General features: G+C 41.4%; 1 protein-coding gene across 7 annotated transcripts in view; it reads left to right on the plus strand.

Moving 5' to 3' along the window:
* KPNA6 (karyopherin subunit alpha 6) overlaps window positions 1-19,380 on the plus strand; it is a 57,684-nt gene that overhangs the window by 22,809 nt on the left and 15,495 nt on the right. For 2 of the 7 annotated variants that reach the window (XM_027598252.2, XM_027598217.2), the window contains 2 exons: window positions 17,711-17,844; window positions 18,993-19,085. In XM_027598252.2, coding sequence (XP_027454053.1) covers window positions 17,711-17,844; window positions 18,993-19,085 — 227 coding nt within the window. Of the gene's footprint in view, window positions 1-1,696; window positions 1,768-9,670; window positions 9,736-16,922; window positions 17,126-17,710; window positions 17,845-18,992; window positions 19,086-19,380 lie in introns of those variants that run through there. The other 5 variants (XM_027598261.2, XM_027598225.2, XM_027598208.2 and 2 more) reach the window with 5 other exon arrangements.

Raw genomic sequence — 19,380 nt, forward strand, 5'->3', positions numbered from 1 at the left:
AGGCCTTAAATTGGGGAGTAACCATTTTATCTCTTTTATCTCCTTCCCAGTGCCATTAAGAAACCTTTAATGCATCATTATGAGTTGTAAAGCTTCTAACTTTAGCATATGCCATATAGTCAGTCTGTGTGATTTAAAGCCTTAGCTCATTCTCAGTACCCGGGCAGCTATAATAACATTTCTTTAGAAAGCTTCCCTCTGCCGAGGAGCGCCCACTCAACACCAGGACAAGGGAAATCATTTGAAAAGATGACTCTTCATAGTGTTCCAGGTCCCATCTCCTTTGAAGATTGTCAGGTCATTGCCTAGAAGATAAAGCTAGTTCCCTTATCTCCTAAATATAGCTCCTTTGGGTTCTTCCAGGCAGATGCCTTCAATCAAGTGATTGCTTGGTAGCTTTTTGAAGTACAGACCATGAACATAAAGCTTTCATTTGGAAAGCCCTAGAGCCAGCCGGTGTACAGGATCTGAGCTTGAAGGTGTAGTAGAATCATTCCCATCCCACACACAGGACAGCTGGCTATGCATAGTACGCTTTTTTTTGAGAACATGTGCAAAATTTTTAAGTTTTATGGATCTCAAAACTTTAAACATCAGTGATTAAAAGGAGTACTGCAGTAATCTTGCTACTCACTCTGTGTGTGACTGGAGACTCAGGTTCTTTATCTGTCAGTTAGGGTTTATAGTAATTTACTAGGGCTGCCATAACAAAGTACCACAGCCTGTGTGGCTTAAACTACAGGAATTTATTTTCTCACAGTTCTGGAGGCTAGAATTCCAAGATCAGGATATCAGCAGGGTTGGTTTTTTCTGAGCCCTTTCTCTCTTCGGTTTATCAGTGGCTGTCTTCATGTTTACATGGTATTCTCCCTCTGTGTGCATCTGTATCTTAATCTTTTTATAAGGACACTAGTCATATTGGATTAGGGCCTTATCCCAGTATCCTCACCTCTTTAAAGATGCTGTCTCCATACAGTCACATTTGGAGAGACTGGGGGCCAGGCCTTCAACATAGGAGTTGGAGGCAGGGCAGAATTCAGGCCATAACAGGGTCCTTGCCTATTTTGTATTATTATTACTGGTTCCTTGGTTCTAAAAGTTTATAGAGAGTGCATGGTAACATTTGATGTTTATTTCCTAGAAATGGGAAGTACAACTTCAGGGAACTGTTCGCTTTGAGAGAGTTCCTTGCCTAAGAAGACCCAAAGGCTGTCTAAGACAGATGCTAGAAAATGTATTTGTATCATGGATTTCTTTTTTTTTTTTAAGATTTTTAAAAATTTGAGATAGGGAATGAGTGGGGGGAGGGGCAGAGGGAGAAGCAGACTCCCTGCAGAGCAGGGAGCCTGGCGCAGGGCTTGATCCCAGGACCCCAGGGTCATGACCTGAGCCAGAGGCAAATGCTTAACCGACTGAGCCACCCAGGCACCTCGTATCCTGGATTTCTTGATCCAGCCCCAACAAGTAGAGGAGTGCATGATGAAAAAAGTCCCTTTGCCTACTGGTCCCTAAATGAGAGTCCAGCATTCCTTTGGTTGCTGATTCCAGATGTGCTTCTGCGGTTGTTCCGTCTTCCAATCTAACCTCCCCTGCCTTGCTTCTCCAGTGAAGTCATAAGCAAATATTTGTGATAGTTTCTTGTCACCGTGGTGACTAAAGAAGCACAGCCTGGTTCTCCTTCCAGCTTTGCTGTCAGCTCTGCTCGAAGGGGAGGGGACAGCCCTCTAGGAGAGCCCAGACTCAGAGTCATGAAAAATCATGTGTCAGGTAATGGGGGACAGCAATCCATAGTGCTGCCTTTAGGAATTTGTCCTGTGCCTCTTAGTGTCCAGGCACAGGAGTAATCAGGAACTCCAAAGGAGGCCACTGCAGTCCCCTAGAATTTTTTTTAATAAAAATTCACTTAGGGACGCCTGGGTGGCTCAGTCAGTTAGGCGTCTGCCTTTGGCTCAGGTCATGATCCCAGGGTCCTGGGATGGAGCCCCGCATCGGGCTCCTTGCTCAGCAGGGAGCCTGCTTCTCCCTCTGCCTGCTGCTCCCCCTGCTTGTGCTCTGTCTCTCTCTCTCTCTGACAAATAAAATCTTTTTTTAAAAAAAAATAATAAATTCACTTGGGCTTCACCAAATGGATGTGGAGACATGCACATTCTAAGACCCACTACTGCAATTGGTTCACCAAGCTACTTTCCAGAATGACCGAGGCACCTTCTCTGAAGTTTCATTTCCTCAGTTTCTCTAGCTCCGGAATTCAGCTCTTTTTTCAACTTCCATTTTCATTTCTCTTTCACTCAGATTCTCTTAGTAGACTCTACTCTGCCCCCCTCCCATTTATGTATGGGTGTTTCACCCCCAACCTGATTTCCTGGTTGAAGAACCAGCCCAAATCTTATCTTGGGAGATTTTTTTTTTAATTTATTTTTCTTGATGTAGTGTTCCATGATTCATTGTTTGCATATAATACTCAGTGTTCCCTTCAATACGTGCCCTCTTTAATACCCATCACCAGGCTAACGCATCCCCCCACCTCCCTCCCCTCTAGAACCCTCAGTTTGTTTCTCAGAGTCTACAGTCTCTCATGGTTTGTCTCCCCCTCCAATTTCCCCCCTTCATTTTTCCCTACCTACTATCTTTTTTTTTTCTAACATATAATGTATTATTTGTTTCAGAGGTACAGGTGTTTGACAGAGAGATCGAGCACAAGTAGGCAGAGCAGCAGGCAGAGGGAGAGGGAGAAGCAGGCTCCCCGCTGAGCAGAGAGCCGGATGTGAGACTGGATGCCAGGACCCTGGGATCATGACCTGAGCCGAAGGCAGCTGCTTAACTGACTGAGCCACCCAGGTGCCCCGGGAGATTTCTTTTTAAACTCTCATTACAGGGGCGCCTGGGATCCAGCCCCACATCCAGCTCTCTGCTCAGCGGGGAGCCTGCTTCTCCCTCTCCCTCTGCCACTACCCCCTTCTTGTGCACGCGCTCTCTCTCTCTCTGTCAAATAAATAAATAAAAATCTTTAAAAAAAATAATAAACTCTCACTACAATCACCCAACCACTTCAGAAGAGGGCAGTCATACTTGTTCTTTCTGCGTGCGTGTAAAACTTATTTTTCACCCCTTTAGCAATACCTTTAGTAACTGTTTCCAATTAGAAATGTAGGAGAATGGTGGGGAGGCACCTGGGTGGCTCAGTTGGTTAAGTTTCTGACTTTGATCTCAGCCAGGTTTGATCTCAGGGTCATGAGTGCAAGCCCCACATTGGGCTCCTCCCTGTGCATGGAGCCTACTTTTATTTATTTATTTTTAAGATTTTATTTATTTTTTCATGAGAGACAGAGAGAGAGAGAGAGAGGCAGAGGGAGAAGCAGGCTCCCAAGGAGCGGGGAGCCCGATGCAGGACTCGATCCCAGGACTCTGGGATCATGACCTCAGCCAAAGGCAGATGCTTAACCATCTGAGCCACCCAGGTGCCCTGGAGCCTACTTTTAAAAAAGAGAGAAAGAGGGGCGCCTGGGTGGCTCAGTCGTTAAGTGTCTGCCTTCAGCTCAGGTCATGGTCCCAGGGTCCTGGGATCGAGCCCCACATCAGGCTCCCTGTTCGGCGGGAAGCCTGCTTCTGCCACTCCCCCTGTTTGTGTTCCCTCTCTCTGTCAAATAAATAAATACAATCTTTAAAAAAAAAGAGAGAGAAGAAAGAAAAAAAATTTAGAGAATGGGAAATGCCTCTAGAGGGAGACTAAGTAAGGCTTCCTCTACTTGTGGGTTAACATAGGTATGCTCGTGCTCGCTTGCTTTCAAATAAAATCTTTTAAATAAAGAGTGGGACGCTTAACCCACTGAACCACCCAGGTGCCCCAATCAGCGTCACTCCTATCAGTTTTTTAAATACTGAGATTGTTTTTAAAATGTAAATATGGGGTGGAAGGTATGATAAAGTCCCTCTGGCCACAGGAAGAGACAGGAATGAGGTGCAGAAGGAAGAAGTTTGTTATGCTCACAGGTCAGAGAGGGAGCCACTGCATGCATGTAGGATCACAGCAGAAAGCACCAGGTGGTCAGGAGGCAGAGGGGGCAGGGGCAAGCTGATTTAGGCCAGAGCCTTTATTGAGATTTCTGAGGTAAAGTGAAGGCAGGACATAGTAAACAGTTTAGGACTGGTTAGTTTTTGGTTGTTTTTTGTTTTGTTTTAAGATTTTATTTATTTGACAGAGTAAGAGAGCACAAGGGGGGGGAGCAGCAGGCAGAGGGAGAGGGAGAAGCAGACTCCCCAGTGAGCAGGGAGCCAAACATGGGGCTCCATCCCAGGACCCTGGGATCATAACCTGAGCCAAAGGCAGGCACTTAACCAACTGAGCCACCCAGGTGCCCGCCTCTGTATTATTCTAAGCATTTTATGGTCTTCGCTTGTATTTAGGTTGCTGATCCATTTTGAGTTAATTTTTGTATATGGTATGAGCTAGGTGTCCAACACGGTTCCTTTGTATCTGGAAATCTAGTTGTCCCTGCACTATTTTTTGAAGAGACTATTCATACTCCATTGAATGGACTTGATACCCTTATTAAAATTATTTGGCTGACCATAGATGTGTGAATTTTTTTCTACACTCTGAAATTTATTCTGTTGATCTGTAAACACCCTTATGCCAGTACCACGCTATTCTGATTATTGTAGCTTTGTAGTAAGTTATAAAATCAGGAAGTGTTGAGTCCTCCAACTTTATTATCTAAGAGTATGTTGTTAGTTTCCACATATTTGTGAATTTCTGGCTTCATTCCATATGGTCAAAGAAGATACTTTGTCTGATTTCAATCTTTTAGAATTCATTGAGACTCTTTGTGGTCTACATGTCTATCTTGGAGAATGTTCCATGTATACCTGAGAAAGTATATTCTGTTGAGTGGAGTGTTCTATAGATCTTTTTAGGTCTAGCTGATTCATAATGTTGTTGAAGTTCTCTGTTTCCTTATTAATCTTCTATTAAGTGTTCATTTTTTTAAAAGATTGATTTATTTGAAAGAGAGCACACACGAGCCAGGGAGGGGCAGAGGAAGAGGGAGAGAGAGAATCTGAAGCAGATGCTGTGCTGAGCTTGATTTCCTGACCTGAGCCAAAACCAAGAGTCAGCCGCTTAGCCAACTGAGCTGCCCAGGCACCCTGGTGCATTTATGTTTTATAATGGCCATATCTTCTTGATGAATTGACCTTTCTTTCAGTATATAATGTCCTTCTTTATCTCTTGTAACAGTTTTTGACTTGAAGTTTTTGTCTGATGGTAGTATAGCTAGCCCAGCTCTCTTTTGGTTACCAAATGGATGAGATACCTTTTTCCATCCATTTACTTTAAACTTGTCTGTGTCTTTGGATATGCAGTAAGTCTTTGCAGACAGTGTATAGTGGTTGGAGAGCTTAGTCCATTTACATATAATATATTACTGATAAGGAAGGACTTCTGGCATTTTACTCATTGTTTCCTTTGTCTTACACATTTTTTGTCCCTCTCTTCCTCCATTACTGCCTTTTGAGTTCAGTTGATTTTTGGTAGTGAATTGTTTTGATTCCCTTCTCATTTCCTTTTGTGTATATTTTTAATTTCTATTTTGTGTATGTATTTTTAGATATTGTGGTTACCATAGGGATTACATTTAACATTCTAAATTCATAGCAATCTAGGTTGAATTGGTACCAACTTAACTTAAAAAAGTCTTTTACTATACAGTTCCAGTTCCCTTTATGTTGTTGCCGTCACAAATTACATCTTTACACGTTGTATGCCTGGTAACAGATTTATAATTATTTTATATGTTTGTCCTTTAAATCATCTAGGAAGTAAAATGTGGAGTTAGAAACCAAAAATATAATAATACTGATTTTTATATTTACCCATGTAGTTACCTTTACTGCCTTGAAGTTACTGTGGAGTGTCCTTTAATTTCCTTTCATTTTCAGTTTGAAGGTCTCCGTTTAGTATTTCTTGTTTAGCAGGTCTAGTGGTAACAGACTTCCTCAGCTTTTGTTTATCAGAAATGTCTTAAGTTCTCCCTTTTTTATGTGAGTTTTTTAAAGATTCTATTTATTTATTTGTCAGAGAGAGAGCAAAAGAGAGCACAAGCAGGGGGAGCGGCAGGCAGAGGGAGAAGCAGGCTTCCCGCTGAGCAAGGAGCCTGATGCGGGGGCTCGATCCCAGAACTGGGATCATGACCTGAGCTGAAGGCAGATGCCCAACCAACTGAGCCACCCAGGCGCCCCTTCTCCCTTGTTTTTGAAGCACAATTCTGTCAGATATAGAATTCTTTTGACAGTTTTTTTTTCTTTTGGATCTTTAAATTTGTCATCCCAGTGCCTTCTGGCCTTCATGGTTTCTAATGAGAAATTGGCTTGTTATGTGATGAGTTGCTTCTCCCTCACTGTTTTCAAGATTCTCTTTGTGTCTTTGGCTCTTAGCAGTTTGATTGTGTGTCTAGATATGGAGTTTATCCTCCTTGGGATTCAGTGAACATCTCTATGTGTAGATGCATGACTTACATTGAATTTGGGAGGTTTTCTGCCATTCTTTCTGTCCCTTTTTCTATTTCTTTGACTCCCATAATGCTTGTTGGAATCTGATGGGTCTTCTAGGCTCTGTTACTTTTCATTCTTCGTCCTTTCTGCTCCTCAGATTTCATAATTTCAGTGTTCCTGTCTTCAAGTTTGCTGCTTCTATCATCTGCTCACATCTGCCATTGAACCCCTCTAGTGGATTTTTCATTTCAGTTATTGTACTTTTCAATTCCAGAACTTTTTTTTTAAGCTTATCTACTTACTTAAGTAATCTCTACCTCCAACGTGGGGCTCAAATTCACAGCCCCAAGATCAAGAGTCGCATGCTCCTCCCAACTGAGCCAGCCAGGCACCCCTCAACTCCAGAACTTCTGTTTTTCTTCTTCTGTTTGGTCCTTTTTCAGTTTGTTGATACTCATTTTGTTCATGCATTGTTTTCCTGATTTCCTTTAGTTTGTTTATTTATATTTAGCTCTTTGAGTGTATTTAAAACCATTGTTTGAAAGTCTTTGCCTAGTATGTCAAGTATCTGGGTTTTTTTCAGGGATAGTTTCTATTTTTATTTGGCAGAGAGAGACACAGCGAGAGAGGGAACACAAGCAGGGGGAGTGGGAGAGGGAGAAGCAGGCTTCCCGTGGAGCAGGGAGCCGGATATGGGGCTCAATTCCAGGACCCTGGGAGGATGACCTGAGCCAAAGGCAGACACTTAATGACTGAGCCACCCAGGCGCCCCTCAGGGATAGTTTCTGTCAATTTATTTTGTCCTTTCAAATGGGCCATACTTCCCCTTTTTCTTCATATGCCTGGTAATTTTTTTTTTAATTAAAAACTGGATATTTGAATATTATAATATTGTAACTGGAAATCAGTTTTTCTTTTTTTTTTAAGATTTTATTTATTAATTTGAGACACAGAGTTAGAGAGAGAGCATGAGCAGGGGGGAGAGGCAGAGGGAGAGGGAGAAGCAGGCTCCCCGCTGAACCAGGAGCCCAATGCGGCCTCGATCCCAGGACCCCGGGATCACGACCTGAGTTGAAGGCAGAGGTTCAACCATCTGAGCCACCCAGGCACCCTGGAAATCAGTTTTTCTATTTGTCATGTGTTCTTGGCCCATTTGTGTTTTTTTTCTTTTATAATTCCATTTTATCTCCATTATTGGTTTAAAGAAATGTTTTGAATGGGAAAAAGTTATTTTATATGTACCTATATGTTTACCATTTCTAGTATCCTTCCTTTTGTGAGGATCTGAGTTACCATCAGATACCGTTTTCCTTCTACTTAAAGTAATGTAGTTTGTTGTTTTTAGCACTGTAGTTTTTCTTCAGTGCATGTCTGCTAGAGACAAAGTCTCAGCTTTTGTTTGAAGAAGTCCATTTCTATTTCACTTTCATTTTTGAAAGTGTTTTCATTGAGTATAGAATTCTAGTTTGACAGGTTTCCTTCAGTAAATTAAGGATGGTACTTCATTATCTTCTGACTTTATCACTGGTTTTCAGGAATTTTGTATGATGTGCCTTAGTGTGATTTTCTTTGTTTTTTAAAGATTTATTTATTTATATGAGAGAGATAGTGTGCATGTGTGTGCAAGGGGCGGGGGGTGGGCAGAGGGAGAGGGGGAGAGAATCTAAGCCGACTCCATGTTGAAAACGGAGCCCCATACAGGACTCAATCTCACGAGGCTGAGATCACCACCTGAGCTGAAGCCAAGAGTCGGTCGCTGAACTGACTGCGCCACCCAGCTGCCCCTGATTTTCTTTGTTTTTATCATAATTAAGGTTTATCATGGTTTCTTGGGTATAGGGATCAAATTTGGAAATTTTTCAGTATTTGTTTCTTCATAAGTTTTTTTCTGTCTCCCTTCCTCCTCCACCCCACTTTTCCTCCTGTGAATCCAGCTACAGGTATATTAGGCCATTTGATAACATTTGCACTGCAGCATCATTTTGGGGTCTATTGATTTTCTTCTGACTGTAGGTCATATTTTCCTGCTTTTTGGCATATCTGTAAATTTTTAATTGGATTTTTTATGTAATTTTTTGTTTTTGTTTTTTTAAAGGATGTAGAGCTTTATAGGCAGTTGTTACATTCTGCTCAGTTGGTCAGTTTAAGTCTTGTTTTTAAACTTTGTTAGTAGTCTTTTGTGTAGGGATAGTTTAATCTCACTATTAAAGCATAGCCCTTTTGGGGTCTTCACTGAGTGCCCTGAGTGATCAGTGAGGAATCTCCATTCTGATTCATCAAGTGCCTTCCTGCCCTTAGTCTTCAGCATGGATTTACGGGAACCCCAAATAGATTTCCTGAGTTTTTTCTGTGTATCTCACTCTTCTCTGGAACTCTGCCTCACAATTTCCAGCTGTCTCAATCTCTAAACCGTCCAGTCTCTTTCCCCAATTAATAAGATTCCTGTGCTATTTGGTAACCCTTTCCCTGCTTAGTGGTCTAGAACATGTTTCCTGGCAGAAAGTCAAGGAGATAAGTAGGGCTCACACTCTTGGGGATCACAGGTTTTCACTGCCTCATGTCCGATATCTGAAACAGTTTACAGCAGGAAGGTAAATCAATCCCTGTTATTCCACCATGACTGGAATGGAAGTGATAGATAGCTATGTTAATGTCTAACAAAGTAGACAAAAAGCATTGTTAAGGAATAATTAGGCTGTTTACAATTTAAAAAAAATTCCTAAATACACCAGGAAGGACAGGACTGTTCTAAATGTATGTACCTCTAATAAAATTGTCTTAGAATGTATAAAGCAGGGGCGCCTGGGTGGCTCAGTCGTTGGGCGTCTGCCTTCGGCTCAGGTCATGATCCCGGGGTCCTGGGATCGAGCCCCCACATCGGGCTCCCTGCTCCGTGGGAAGCCTGCTTCTCCCTCTGCCACTCCCCCTGCTTATGTTCCCTCTCTTGCTGTCTCTCTCTTATTTATTTTTTCAAAGACTTTATTTATTTGACAGAGAAAGACACAGCAAGAGAGGGAACATAAGCAGGGGGAGTGGCAGAGGGAGAGGAGCAGGGAGCCCGATGTGGGGGCTCGATCCCAGGACCCCGGGATCATGACCTGAGCCGAAGGCAGACGCCCAACGACTGAGCCACCCAGGCGCCCCCATGACTTTGAAATCTTGAAGTTAGGTCTTTTTCCAGGTTGGTGATATGTGGTACACTACTCTCACTGCTGGCCAGCTCCAATGAGCCATGTGATCACAAAGGTAAACAACTGATACACTTACAACCATTCTGTGCCCATATGGCCATTCCTTTTTTTTTTTTCCACTTTCCATACAGTATTCAATAAGTTACATGAGGTAGTGAATATGTTACTATAAAATATCTTTGTGTTAGATGATTTTGCCCAACTGTAGGCTAATATGAGTGTTCTGAACACGTTTAAGGCAGGCTAGGCTAAGTTATGATATTCCGTAGGTTAGGTGTATTAAATGCATTTTTGACTTACAGTATCATCAGCTTAACAGTGGGTTTATGAGGACATAGCCCAATCATGTAAGTCAAGGAAGACCTGTAAATTTAAAAGAATCTCTGAGGGGCGCCTGGGTGGCTCAGTTGATCAAGCGACTGCCTTCGGCTCAGGTCATGATCCTGGAGTCCCAGGATCAAGTCCTGCATCAGGCTCCGTGCTCAGCGGGGAATCAGCTTCTCCCTGTGACCTTCCCCCCTCTCCTGCTCTCTCTCATTCTCTCTCTCAAATAAATAAATAAAATCTTTTAAAAAATAAAATAAAAATCTCTGAGTCTCTAACTACAGTGTAATTATATTAGAAGTAAATAACAGAAGATGTAACTCCCCAAATATTACTAATTTAAAAGAACACTCATGATCCAAATAAAACTGATGGAAATTAGGTATTCAGAAGTGAATTACAATTAAAATATTAATTTGAAGGAAATTTAAAAGCCTTAGGAAGATAATAACCAAAATAAAAAGTCTGAACATGAATGACTTAGGTACATGAGTTAGAAAAAAGTAGACAGGAAGGGCTCCTGGGATAGAACCCCCCATTGGGCTTCCTTCTTGGCAGGGAGTCAGCTTCTCTCTCTCCCGCTGACCCTACCTAGTGCTCATTCTCTCTCTCTCTCTCTCTCAAATAAAGTCTTTTTTAAAAAAATATGTGAAATTACCCATGAAATCCTGTGATAAGCCGCACTTGGTCAAGATGAATTAGTTTTTTTATACAGCGCTGGTTGTGTTTTAATATTATTTAGAATTTTTGTATCCTTGTTCACAAATGACCTAAGAAAAGTATAGGACCTTCTCATATTATTATTGTTCGGTGTTGTTATCAAAAGAAATGCTCCTCAGGGCACAGTTAAGCGTCAGCTCTTGGTTTCTGCTCAGATCATGATCTCATAGGTCTTGGGATTGAGCCCCAAGTCTGGCTTGGCACTCAGCGGGGAATCTGCCCCTCCCCCCACTCACTCTCTCAAATAAATAAACCTTAAAAAAAAATACCCCTTATTTTCCTGTTTTCTAAATGTATAAGAGTAAATAATTTATTGAAAATTTGGCAGAACTCTGTAAAACCACTTAGGCCTGGCATTTTCTTTCTCTCTTTCTTTTTTTTAAGATTTTATTCATCATTTGTGAGAGAGAGAAAGAGTGAGCACAAGCTCGGGGAGCGGCATGCAGAGGGAGAAGCAAGCTCCCCACTGGACAAGGACCCTGACACAGAACTTGATCCCAGGACCCTGGGATCATGACCTGAGCCGAAGGCATACGTTTAACAGACTGAGCCACCCAGGCCCCCCGGCCTGGCATTTTCTTTGTGAACTAGTCTTTACCGTTGATTCAACGTATTTCATGATTATAAGGCTAGTGAAACATCCTATTTGAGTCAATTGTAGTAACTTACATTATTCTAGGAATTTGTCTTTTCAAAAGGTGTTAGCATAAAGTTGTTAATATTCTTTTTAACTTCCTAGTTACTGTAGTTCTTTTTTTATTTGTAGTATTATTTGTGTCCTCTTTTGTTCTTTTATTTATGTATTTATTTTTCTTTTTTTTTAAAGATTTTATTTATTTATTTCAGAGAGAGAGAGAATGAGAGACAGAGAGCACGAGAGGGAAGAAGGTCAGAGGGAAAAGCAGACTCCCTGCTAAGCAGGAAGCCCGATGTGGGACTCGATCCCGGGACTCCAGGATCATGACCTGAGTCGAAAGCAGTCGCTTAACCAACTGAGCCACCCAGGCGCCCCTGTGTATTTATTTTTAAGATTTTATTTATTTATTTATTTGACAGAGAGACAGCGAAAGAGCGAACACAAGCAGGGGGAGTGGGAGAGGGAGAAGCAGGCTTTCCGCGGAGCAGGGAGCCTGATGCGGGGCTCTATCCCAGGACCCTGGCGGCATGACCTGAGCTGAAGGCAGATGCTTAACGACTGAGCCATCCAGGCACCCCTCTCTTTTATTCTTTTAAAATCTTACCAGATTTGACTTCTTTTAGTCTTTTGAAAGATCCAAGTTTTGCCTTTTTTAATCCTCTCTACTGTATGATTTTTCTCCGTTCTACTTTAAAAAAAAAAAGATTTTATATGAGAGCGTGCGAGAGCGCATGTATGGGGAGGAGAGGGAGAAGTAGACTCCTTGCTGAGCAGGGAGCCTACCCATGGGGAGCCCCTCATGGATAATTTTATATTAGAAAATCTATGGTTTAATTCATTCATTATGCCTTTTAAAGAGAAAAACCACATATCATCTCAGTAGATGCAGAAAAAGGATTGCATAATAATCAACACTTAGTCATGATTAAAAACGTGTAGAAAACTAGGAATACGAGGGTCTTTTTTAAACTGATCAAGGATGTATGCCAGGGCGCCTGGGTGTCTCAGTTGAGTGCTTTCAGCTCGTGATCCCAGAGTCCTGGGATTAAGCCCCACATCAGGCTCCCTCTTCCTCTGCCGCTCCCCCTGCTTATGTTCTCTCTCTCTCAAATAAATAAAATCTTTTTTTAATTTAAATTCAATTAGTCAACATACAGTACATCATTAGTCTCAGATGTAGAGTTCAGTAATTCATCAGTTGCACATAACACCGAGTGCTCATCACATCACATGCCTTCCTTAATGCCCATCACCCTAAAATTTTTTAAAAAAGATTTGTGTTAGAGAGAGAGAGGGCGTGTGTGTGTGTGTGTGTGTGTGAGAGAGAGAGAGAGAGAGAGAGAGAGAGAGAGGGGAAGGGGCAGAGGGAGAGGTAGAGAAAGAATCTCAAGCAGAGCCCAACAGGGGGCTTGATCCCATGACCCTGAGATTATGACCTGAGCCAAAACCAAGAGTCAGACGCTTAATGGACTGAGCCACTGAAGCGCCCCACAAATAAATTTTTTTTTTTTTCAAGAAAATACAATGTTGGGGCAAGAAAGAAATTGATCAAGAGTTTCTAAAACTAGACTTGGGAGGGGAACCTGGGTGGCTCAGTTGATTAAGCATCTGCCTTTGGCTCAGGTCATGATCCTGGGGTCCTGGGATCAAGCCTCATGTCAGGCTCTTTGCTCAGCTGGGAGCATGCTTCTCCCTCTCCCTCTGTCTACTGCTCTGCCTACTTGTGCATTCTCTCTCTGTGTGTGTCAAATAAATAAAATCTTTTAAAATTTTTCAAAAATTAAAAAACTAAAACTAGACTTGGTCAGAAAGGGAGATTTGCTTGATGACAGTAGTGGCATAATGAGAAAGGAAAGTGTTCAGTAAACCATGCCAAGACAATTATTTATCCACATGGAAAAAAATGAAATTGAATCCCTATCTCATATACAGTTAAGTTTCAGGTAGATGAAACACTTGCATGCAAAAGGCAAGCTTTAAAACCTCTAGAAGACATAAGAAGCTATCTTTCTGATTTGGGGAGCATGAAAGGATTTATTAAACAAGACACATAGAAAAAGCTGAGTATAAAAGAAAATTTTAACTACATTATATATATAATAATATATATCTGTATATATATATTTACTATATATATAATATATAAAGAACTTGTTAAAGAACTCCGTAAAGTAAAAATTGAAAAAACTGAAAAGCTTCAAAGTGCTAGAAGATATTTGTAACACAAATAACCCACAAGTGATTAACAACTAGAATATCTAAAGAGCTACAGATTGATAAGAAAAGGGCAAATAATTCAATAGAAAATGTTCAACATACACAAATAGATTTTTCAGAGAAGGGTAAACATGGCTAATAAATATAAAATCTAACCTCAGTAATCTGGGATGTGCAAACCATTATCAGTGAAATACCTCATACACCGTAGGGATCGGCAAAAGTGAAAATTCCAAGTAATAAGATCAATGGGAACCTGTTGTGTATTGCTAAGATAGTGTAAATTGGTATCACAGTGGAAGGCAACATGGTGCTAGTTGGTCAAATTTAACATTTACCTGCCTACAGCCCAGCAATTCATTCCTTAGAATTCTCAAAGTGTGATCTGCAGAGTATTTCAGAGGGCCTGGGAAGTGAAGACTAAGATGTTATTTGCCAACTCAAAATGGATCAAAGACTTAATTGGTAAAAACGGAAACTATAAAACTCCTTGAAGACAACATTGGAAAAAAGACCTTGGTCTTGGCGATGATTTTTTTTGGATACGACACCAAAAACATAAGCAACAAAAGCAAAAATAAACAAGTGGGACTACATCAAACTAAGAAAGCTTGAACTAAACTTAGAAGCTGCTATACAGCAAAAGAAACAGTCAACAAAATGAAAACGCAACCTATAGAATGGGAGAAAATATTTGCCAACCATGTATCTGATAAGGGATTAGTATCCAAAATATATAAGGAGCTCATACAACTCAACAACAGACCCCAAATATTCCAATTAAAAATGGGCAAAGGACCTGAATAGACATTTTCCCCAGAGCCAGACATAGGAGTGGCCAAGGTATGAAAAAAGTGCTTAACATCACCAGTCATCAAGGAAATGCAAATCAAAATCACAGTGAGGTACCACCTCACACCTGTTGGAATGGCTATTATCAAAAACACAAGAGGTAAGGTATGCCTGGCTGGCTCAGTTGGAAGAATGTGCAACTCCTGATCTTGGGGTAATGAGTTCAAGCCTCACCTTGGATGTAGAGGTTACTTAACTGAATAAATAAAAACTTTAAAAACCCCAAGAGATAACAAGTGTTGGCAAGAATTTGGAGAAAAGGGACGGTTTGTACTCAGCTGGTGAGAATGTAAGTAGGTAGGGGTTCCTGGCTGGCTCAGTCAGTAGAGTATGCAACTCTTGATCTCAGGGTGGTGAGTTCAAGCCCTAAACTGGGTATAGAGTTTACTTTAAATTTTTTTTTAAAATAATGTTAAGTAAAGCTACTATGGAAGAGAATATGGAGCTACCTCAAAATTTTAAAAATATAACCTATCAGTACCACTTCTGTGAAATGAAATCACTATGTCAAAGAGATATATGTACCCTCATGTCATTGTAGCAATATTTACAAGAGCCAAAACATGAAAACAACCTAAGTGCCCCATCAACAGATGAATGGATAGGGAAAACATGATGTATATATAAACAATGGACTATTATTCAGCTATAAAAGGAATTCTATTTTTTGTTTTTTGGTGTTTTTTTTTAAAGATTTTATTTATTTATTTGACAGAGAGAGAGACACAGCGAGAGAGGGGACACAAGCAGGGTGAGTGGGAGAGGGAGAAGCAGGCTTCCCGCGGAGCAGGGAGCCCGACACGGGGCTCGATCCCAGGACCCCGGGATCATGACCTGAGCCGAAGGCAGACGCTTAACGACTGAGCCACCCAGGCGCCCCAGGAATTCTGCTATTTGTGACAGTATGGATGAATCTTGCGGTCATTATGCTAAGTGAAATAAGTAAAAAAGAGAAAGACAAATATAAATCCATGTATGTGTAGAATCTGAAAAGACCAAACTCAAAGAAACTGTAGATGGGTGGTTGCCAATCTGGGGTGGGGGAAATGAATGAAGGTGGTCAACAAGTACAAACTTCAGTTGTAAAGTGAGTAAGTTCTGGGGATCTGATGTATACCATAGTGACTGTAGTTAACAGCACTGTAGTATATCCTTTAAAGTTGCTAAGAGAATAGATCTTAAATGTTTTCACCACACACACACACACACACACACACACACACACACACACACAAAACAGTAACTGAGGTGATGGATGTGTCAGCTAACCTTATGTGGTAATCATCTTGCAGTATGATGCATAGATCATCACTTTGTGTACTGTAAACTTAAATGATGTTATTAGTTATATCTCAATATAGCTGGGAAAAAATTTAAAAATGTTACTTGCCAATTTTTACCATTTTGATGTTTGTATTGCAGAAGTAGTTCAAAAGCAATGATGGGTGAAATTTCTGGTGCCTTAGCACAAATCAAGACAGTGGCACCAAACTATACTAGTAGTCCATGTATTTGCCACTAACTCCCTCACTGTTGGAAAAAAAATTTTGCTAGTTTCACTTAAGAATGTCCTTGATGAAACAGTACAAACCCAACCTTTGAAAATGTGTCAGGAGGAAAATCACCTGTGGGTAATTGAGTTACTAGCTAAATTAGACATTTTTTAAATTGACACCATTTTTGGGACGCCTGGGTGGCTCAGTCGTTAAGTGTCTGCCTTCGGCTCAGGTCATGATCCCAGGGTCCTGGGATCGAGCCCCACGTCGGGCTCCCTGCTCAGCGGGAAGCCTACTTCTCCCTCCCACTCCCCCTGCTTGTGTTCCCTCTCTCACTCTCCATCAAATAAATAATCTTTTTAAAAATAAATAAATAAATAAATTGACACCATTTTTTAAGAAGAAAAGAGACAGGGGCGCCTGGGTGGCTCAGTTGTTAGGCGTCTGCCTTCGGCTCAGGTCTTGATCCCAGGGTCCTGGGATCGAGCCCCACGTCGGGCTCCCTGCTCAGCGGGAAGCCTGCTTCTCCCTCCCACTCCCCCTGCTTGTGTTCCCTCTCTCACTCTCCATCAAATAAATAATCTTTTTAAAAATAAATAAATAAATAAATTGACACCATTTTTTAAGAAGAAAAGAGACAGGGGCGCCTGGGTGGCTCAGTTGTTAGGCGTCTGCCTTCGGCTCAGGTCTTGATCCCAGGGTCCTGGGATTGAGCCCCACGTCGGGCTCCCTGCTCAGTGGGAAGCCTGCTTCTCCCTGTCCCGCTCCCCCTGCTTATGTTCCCTCTCTCACTGTCTCTCTCTCTCTCTGTCAAATAAATAAATTAAAAAATCTTTAAAAAAAAGAGAGACAAACCAAAAAATAGACTGAACTATAGGGAACAAACTGATGGTGCAGGTGGGCAGGGGAATGGATAAAAGAAGTGATAGGGATTAAGAGCACACTTATCTTGATGAGCACCGAGTAATGTATACAATTGTTGAATCACAGTATTGTACACCTGAAACTAATATAACATTGTATGTTAACTATAATTGAATTATTTTTAAAAAGTTGACACTATTTTTTACTTGAAAGAATGACAAACTGGTTATTCAGACTTAGATACTGGGCAGATGTTTTCTCAAAATGAATGAAATTCAGGATAGCAGTTTCCTTTTGGCTGGAGTTGGAGTGGGGCTGGAGGAGCCTGGGACAGGGTAAGTGCCAACAAGATTCAGACCTATTGATAACGTTCTAGTTTTTAGATTTGGTGGTGGGTTTACAGATGCTCATTGTATTTTTTGCTTGGTAACAACATTATGTTTCATCTTTTTGTATGTATCAAATATTACAGAATAAAGTTTAAATTTTAATGTGAAAAATAGATGGTGGGCATATGGGTTATTAAAGATAACATGGTATTCCACTGAATTAGTTATGCTGTAATGTATTTCACCTAGCTCAGTTAAATATATTTGAGTTTATCGGGCAAGTCAAGTTTGCTCTCGTCATAGAGGTGATCATAACTTCTGAGCATTTACCATATGGCCTAGCATTGTTAAAAGTAGTACTTCACAGGTATTAACCTATTTAATCCTTACAACTCTATGAAGTAGGAAGTCATGTCCCTGTTTTAAAGATGAGATGTCAGGTGCTAAGTTATTGAGATTATCAGGTCTCCTTGAGGAGCTTCGGTCCCCTGAGTAGGGGAGATTGGGAGGCTGGGTAGGGACAGAAGCCCAGTGAAAAAGAAATGCTATCCTCTTAAAAGCTTTTGTATTTGTTATCTTCGCTTTTTCTAGAGACCATGGCGAGCCCCGGGAAAGACAATTATCGAATGAAGAGCTATAAGAACAATGCCCTAAACCCTGAGGAAATGAGACGAAGAAGAGAGGAGGAGGGCATTCAGCTCCGGAAGCAGAAACGGGAGCAACAAGTAGGTTAACCTGAGTGTGCTCAAACATACTGTTCAGGAAGACAGTCCAGCCACAATGGTTGGTCTCCACCTTTCATTCTCACTTTCCCCTTGGGAAAATAGCTTAGCTCTGTGGGCCACTCATCTAGTTTCCTTTATTGTAAAGATGTTGGAAGCTTTGAAAAAAGAACCAATCCCTTACTCCTTTTCCATAATTTAGAACAACTTATGGGGTGCCTGGGTGGCTTAGTTGGTTAAGCATGTGACTCTTGATTTCGGCTCAGGTCATGACCTCAGGGTTGGGAGATCAAGGCCGCCGCCCCCCCCCGCCCCCCCCCCCCCCGCCAAAATCGGGCTCTGCATGGGCATGAAACCTGCCTGCTTAAGATTCTCTCTCTCCCTCTGCCCCTCCCTCCCCAACTTGCACTCACACATGCTCTCTCTCAATTAAAAAAAAAACAATTTAGACATCATTTTTGTCTATTTTCACATATATGAAATATATATATCATTTTTCATATATTGTCTTCAATATAATATTCTAGTTCTAGCCCCTTGTTGTCTTCTCTCTTCTTCACCCCCATAGTCAGTGTTAGGCCTGGCTCCTTAAGAGGTTCATCAGCCATTCTGGCTGCCTTACTTCTCTGTCTTAAGTCCATTCTTTGTAAGTCTCCCTAGGACTGAGACTTTGTTAATGCCTCATCATCTGTATTCTGGCATAAACCACCACGACTGGTGCCTTGCCCAGGTCTAGATGCAGTCAACCTGCTTTTGCCCACCCTCTTGCTTTACTCTTCTTTCTTTCCTTCAAAGCCTTTTATACCCATCAACTTTTATACAAAGGGCACAGAAATCTTCACATGTTCTCTTAGGGGCACCTAGCTGGTTTAGTCAATAGAACATGCGACTCTTAATCTCAGGGTCATGAATTCAAGCCCCACATTGGGCATAGAGCTTACTTTAAAAAAAAAAATGTTCTCTTAAAAAATGTGAACAATTAGGTATTACATAGTAAAGCTGTTGGATATCTTTCCATGTCAATATATTAAGCTTGGCATTATCTCAGCTATGCTAGCATATCCTTGACAGTTACTGCCATAATTTAGCATTGGATCATTCTTGGTTTTCTTTATTACAGTGAATAGTTTTACTACTCTCTTCTCTTTCAGCTTTTTAAACGGAGAAATGTGGAGCTGATTAATGAAGAAGCTGCCATGTTCGACAGTCTCCTCATGGACTCCTATGTGAGCTCTACCACTGGGGTAAGGCCCTTGCCTGTGCTTCAGGTAGACCTGGGAAGTACCGGTGTCTATAGAATAGAAACTGGGCAGTTCTCATCTAGTGGCTTTGCCACAGTCATGCTAAGTTCTTTTTTCCATGGTCCAGTTTTGTAACTAGTCAGCATAAGGAATCAATAGGGTAGCATCTGTGATGGAGACACCTGAGGAAACATTTAAGGAAAGCCATCCTTTGCCTCAGAGGTTAGGAATCATCCAAATGTCCCAACTTAAAGCAGCCATGGATTAAACCACAAACACCTTCTCCTGAGCCTGCTGT

This window comes from Zalophus californianus, chromosome 4 (genome assembly GCF_009762305.2).
Source record: "Zalophus californianus isolate mZalCal1 chromosome 4, mZalCal1.pri.v2, whole genome shotgun sequence".
NCBI classification, from domain to species: domain Eukaryota; kingdom Metazoa; phylum Chordata; class Mammalia; order Carnivora; family Otariidae; genus Zalophus; species Zalophus californianus.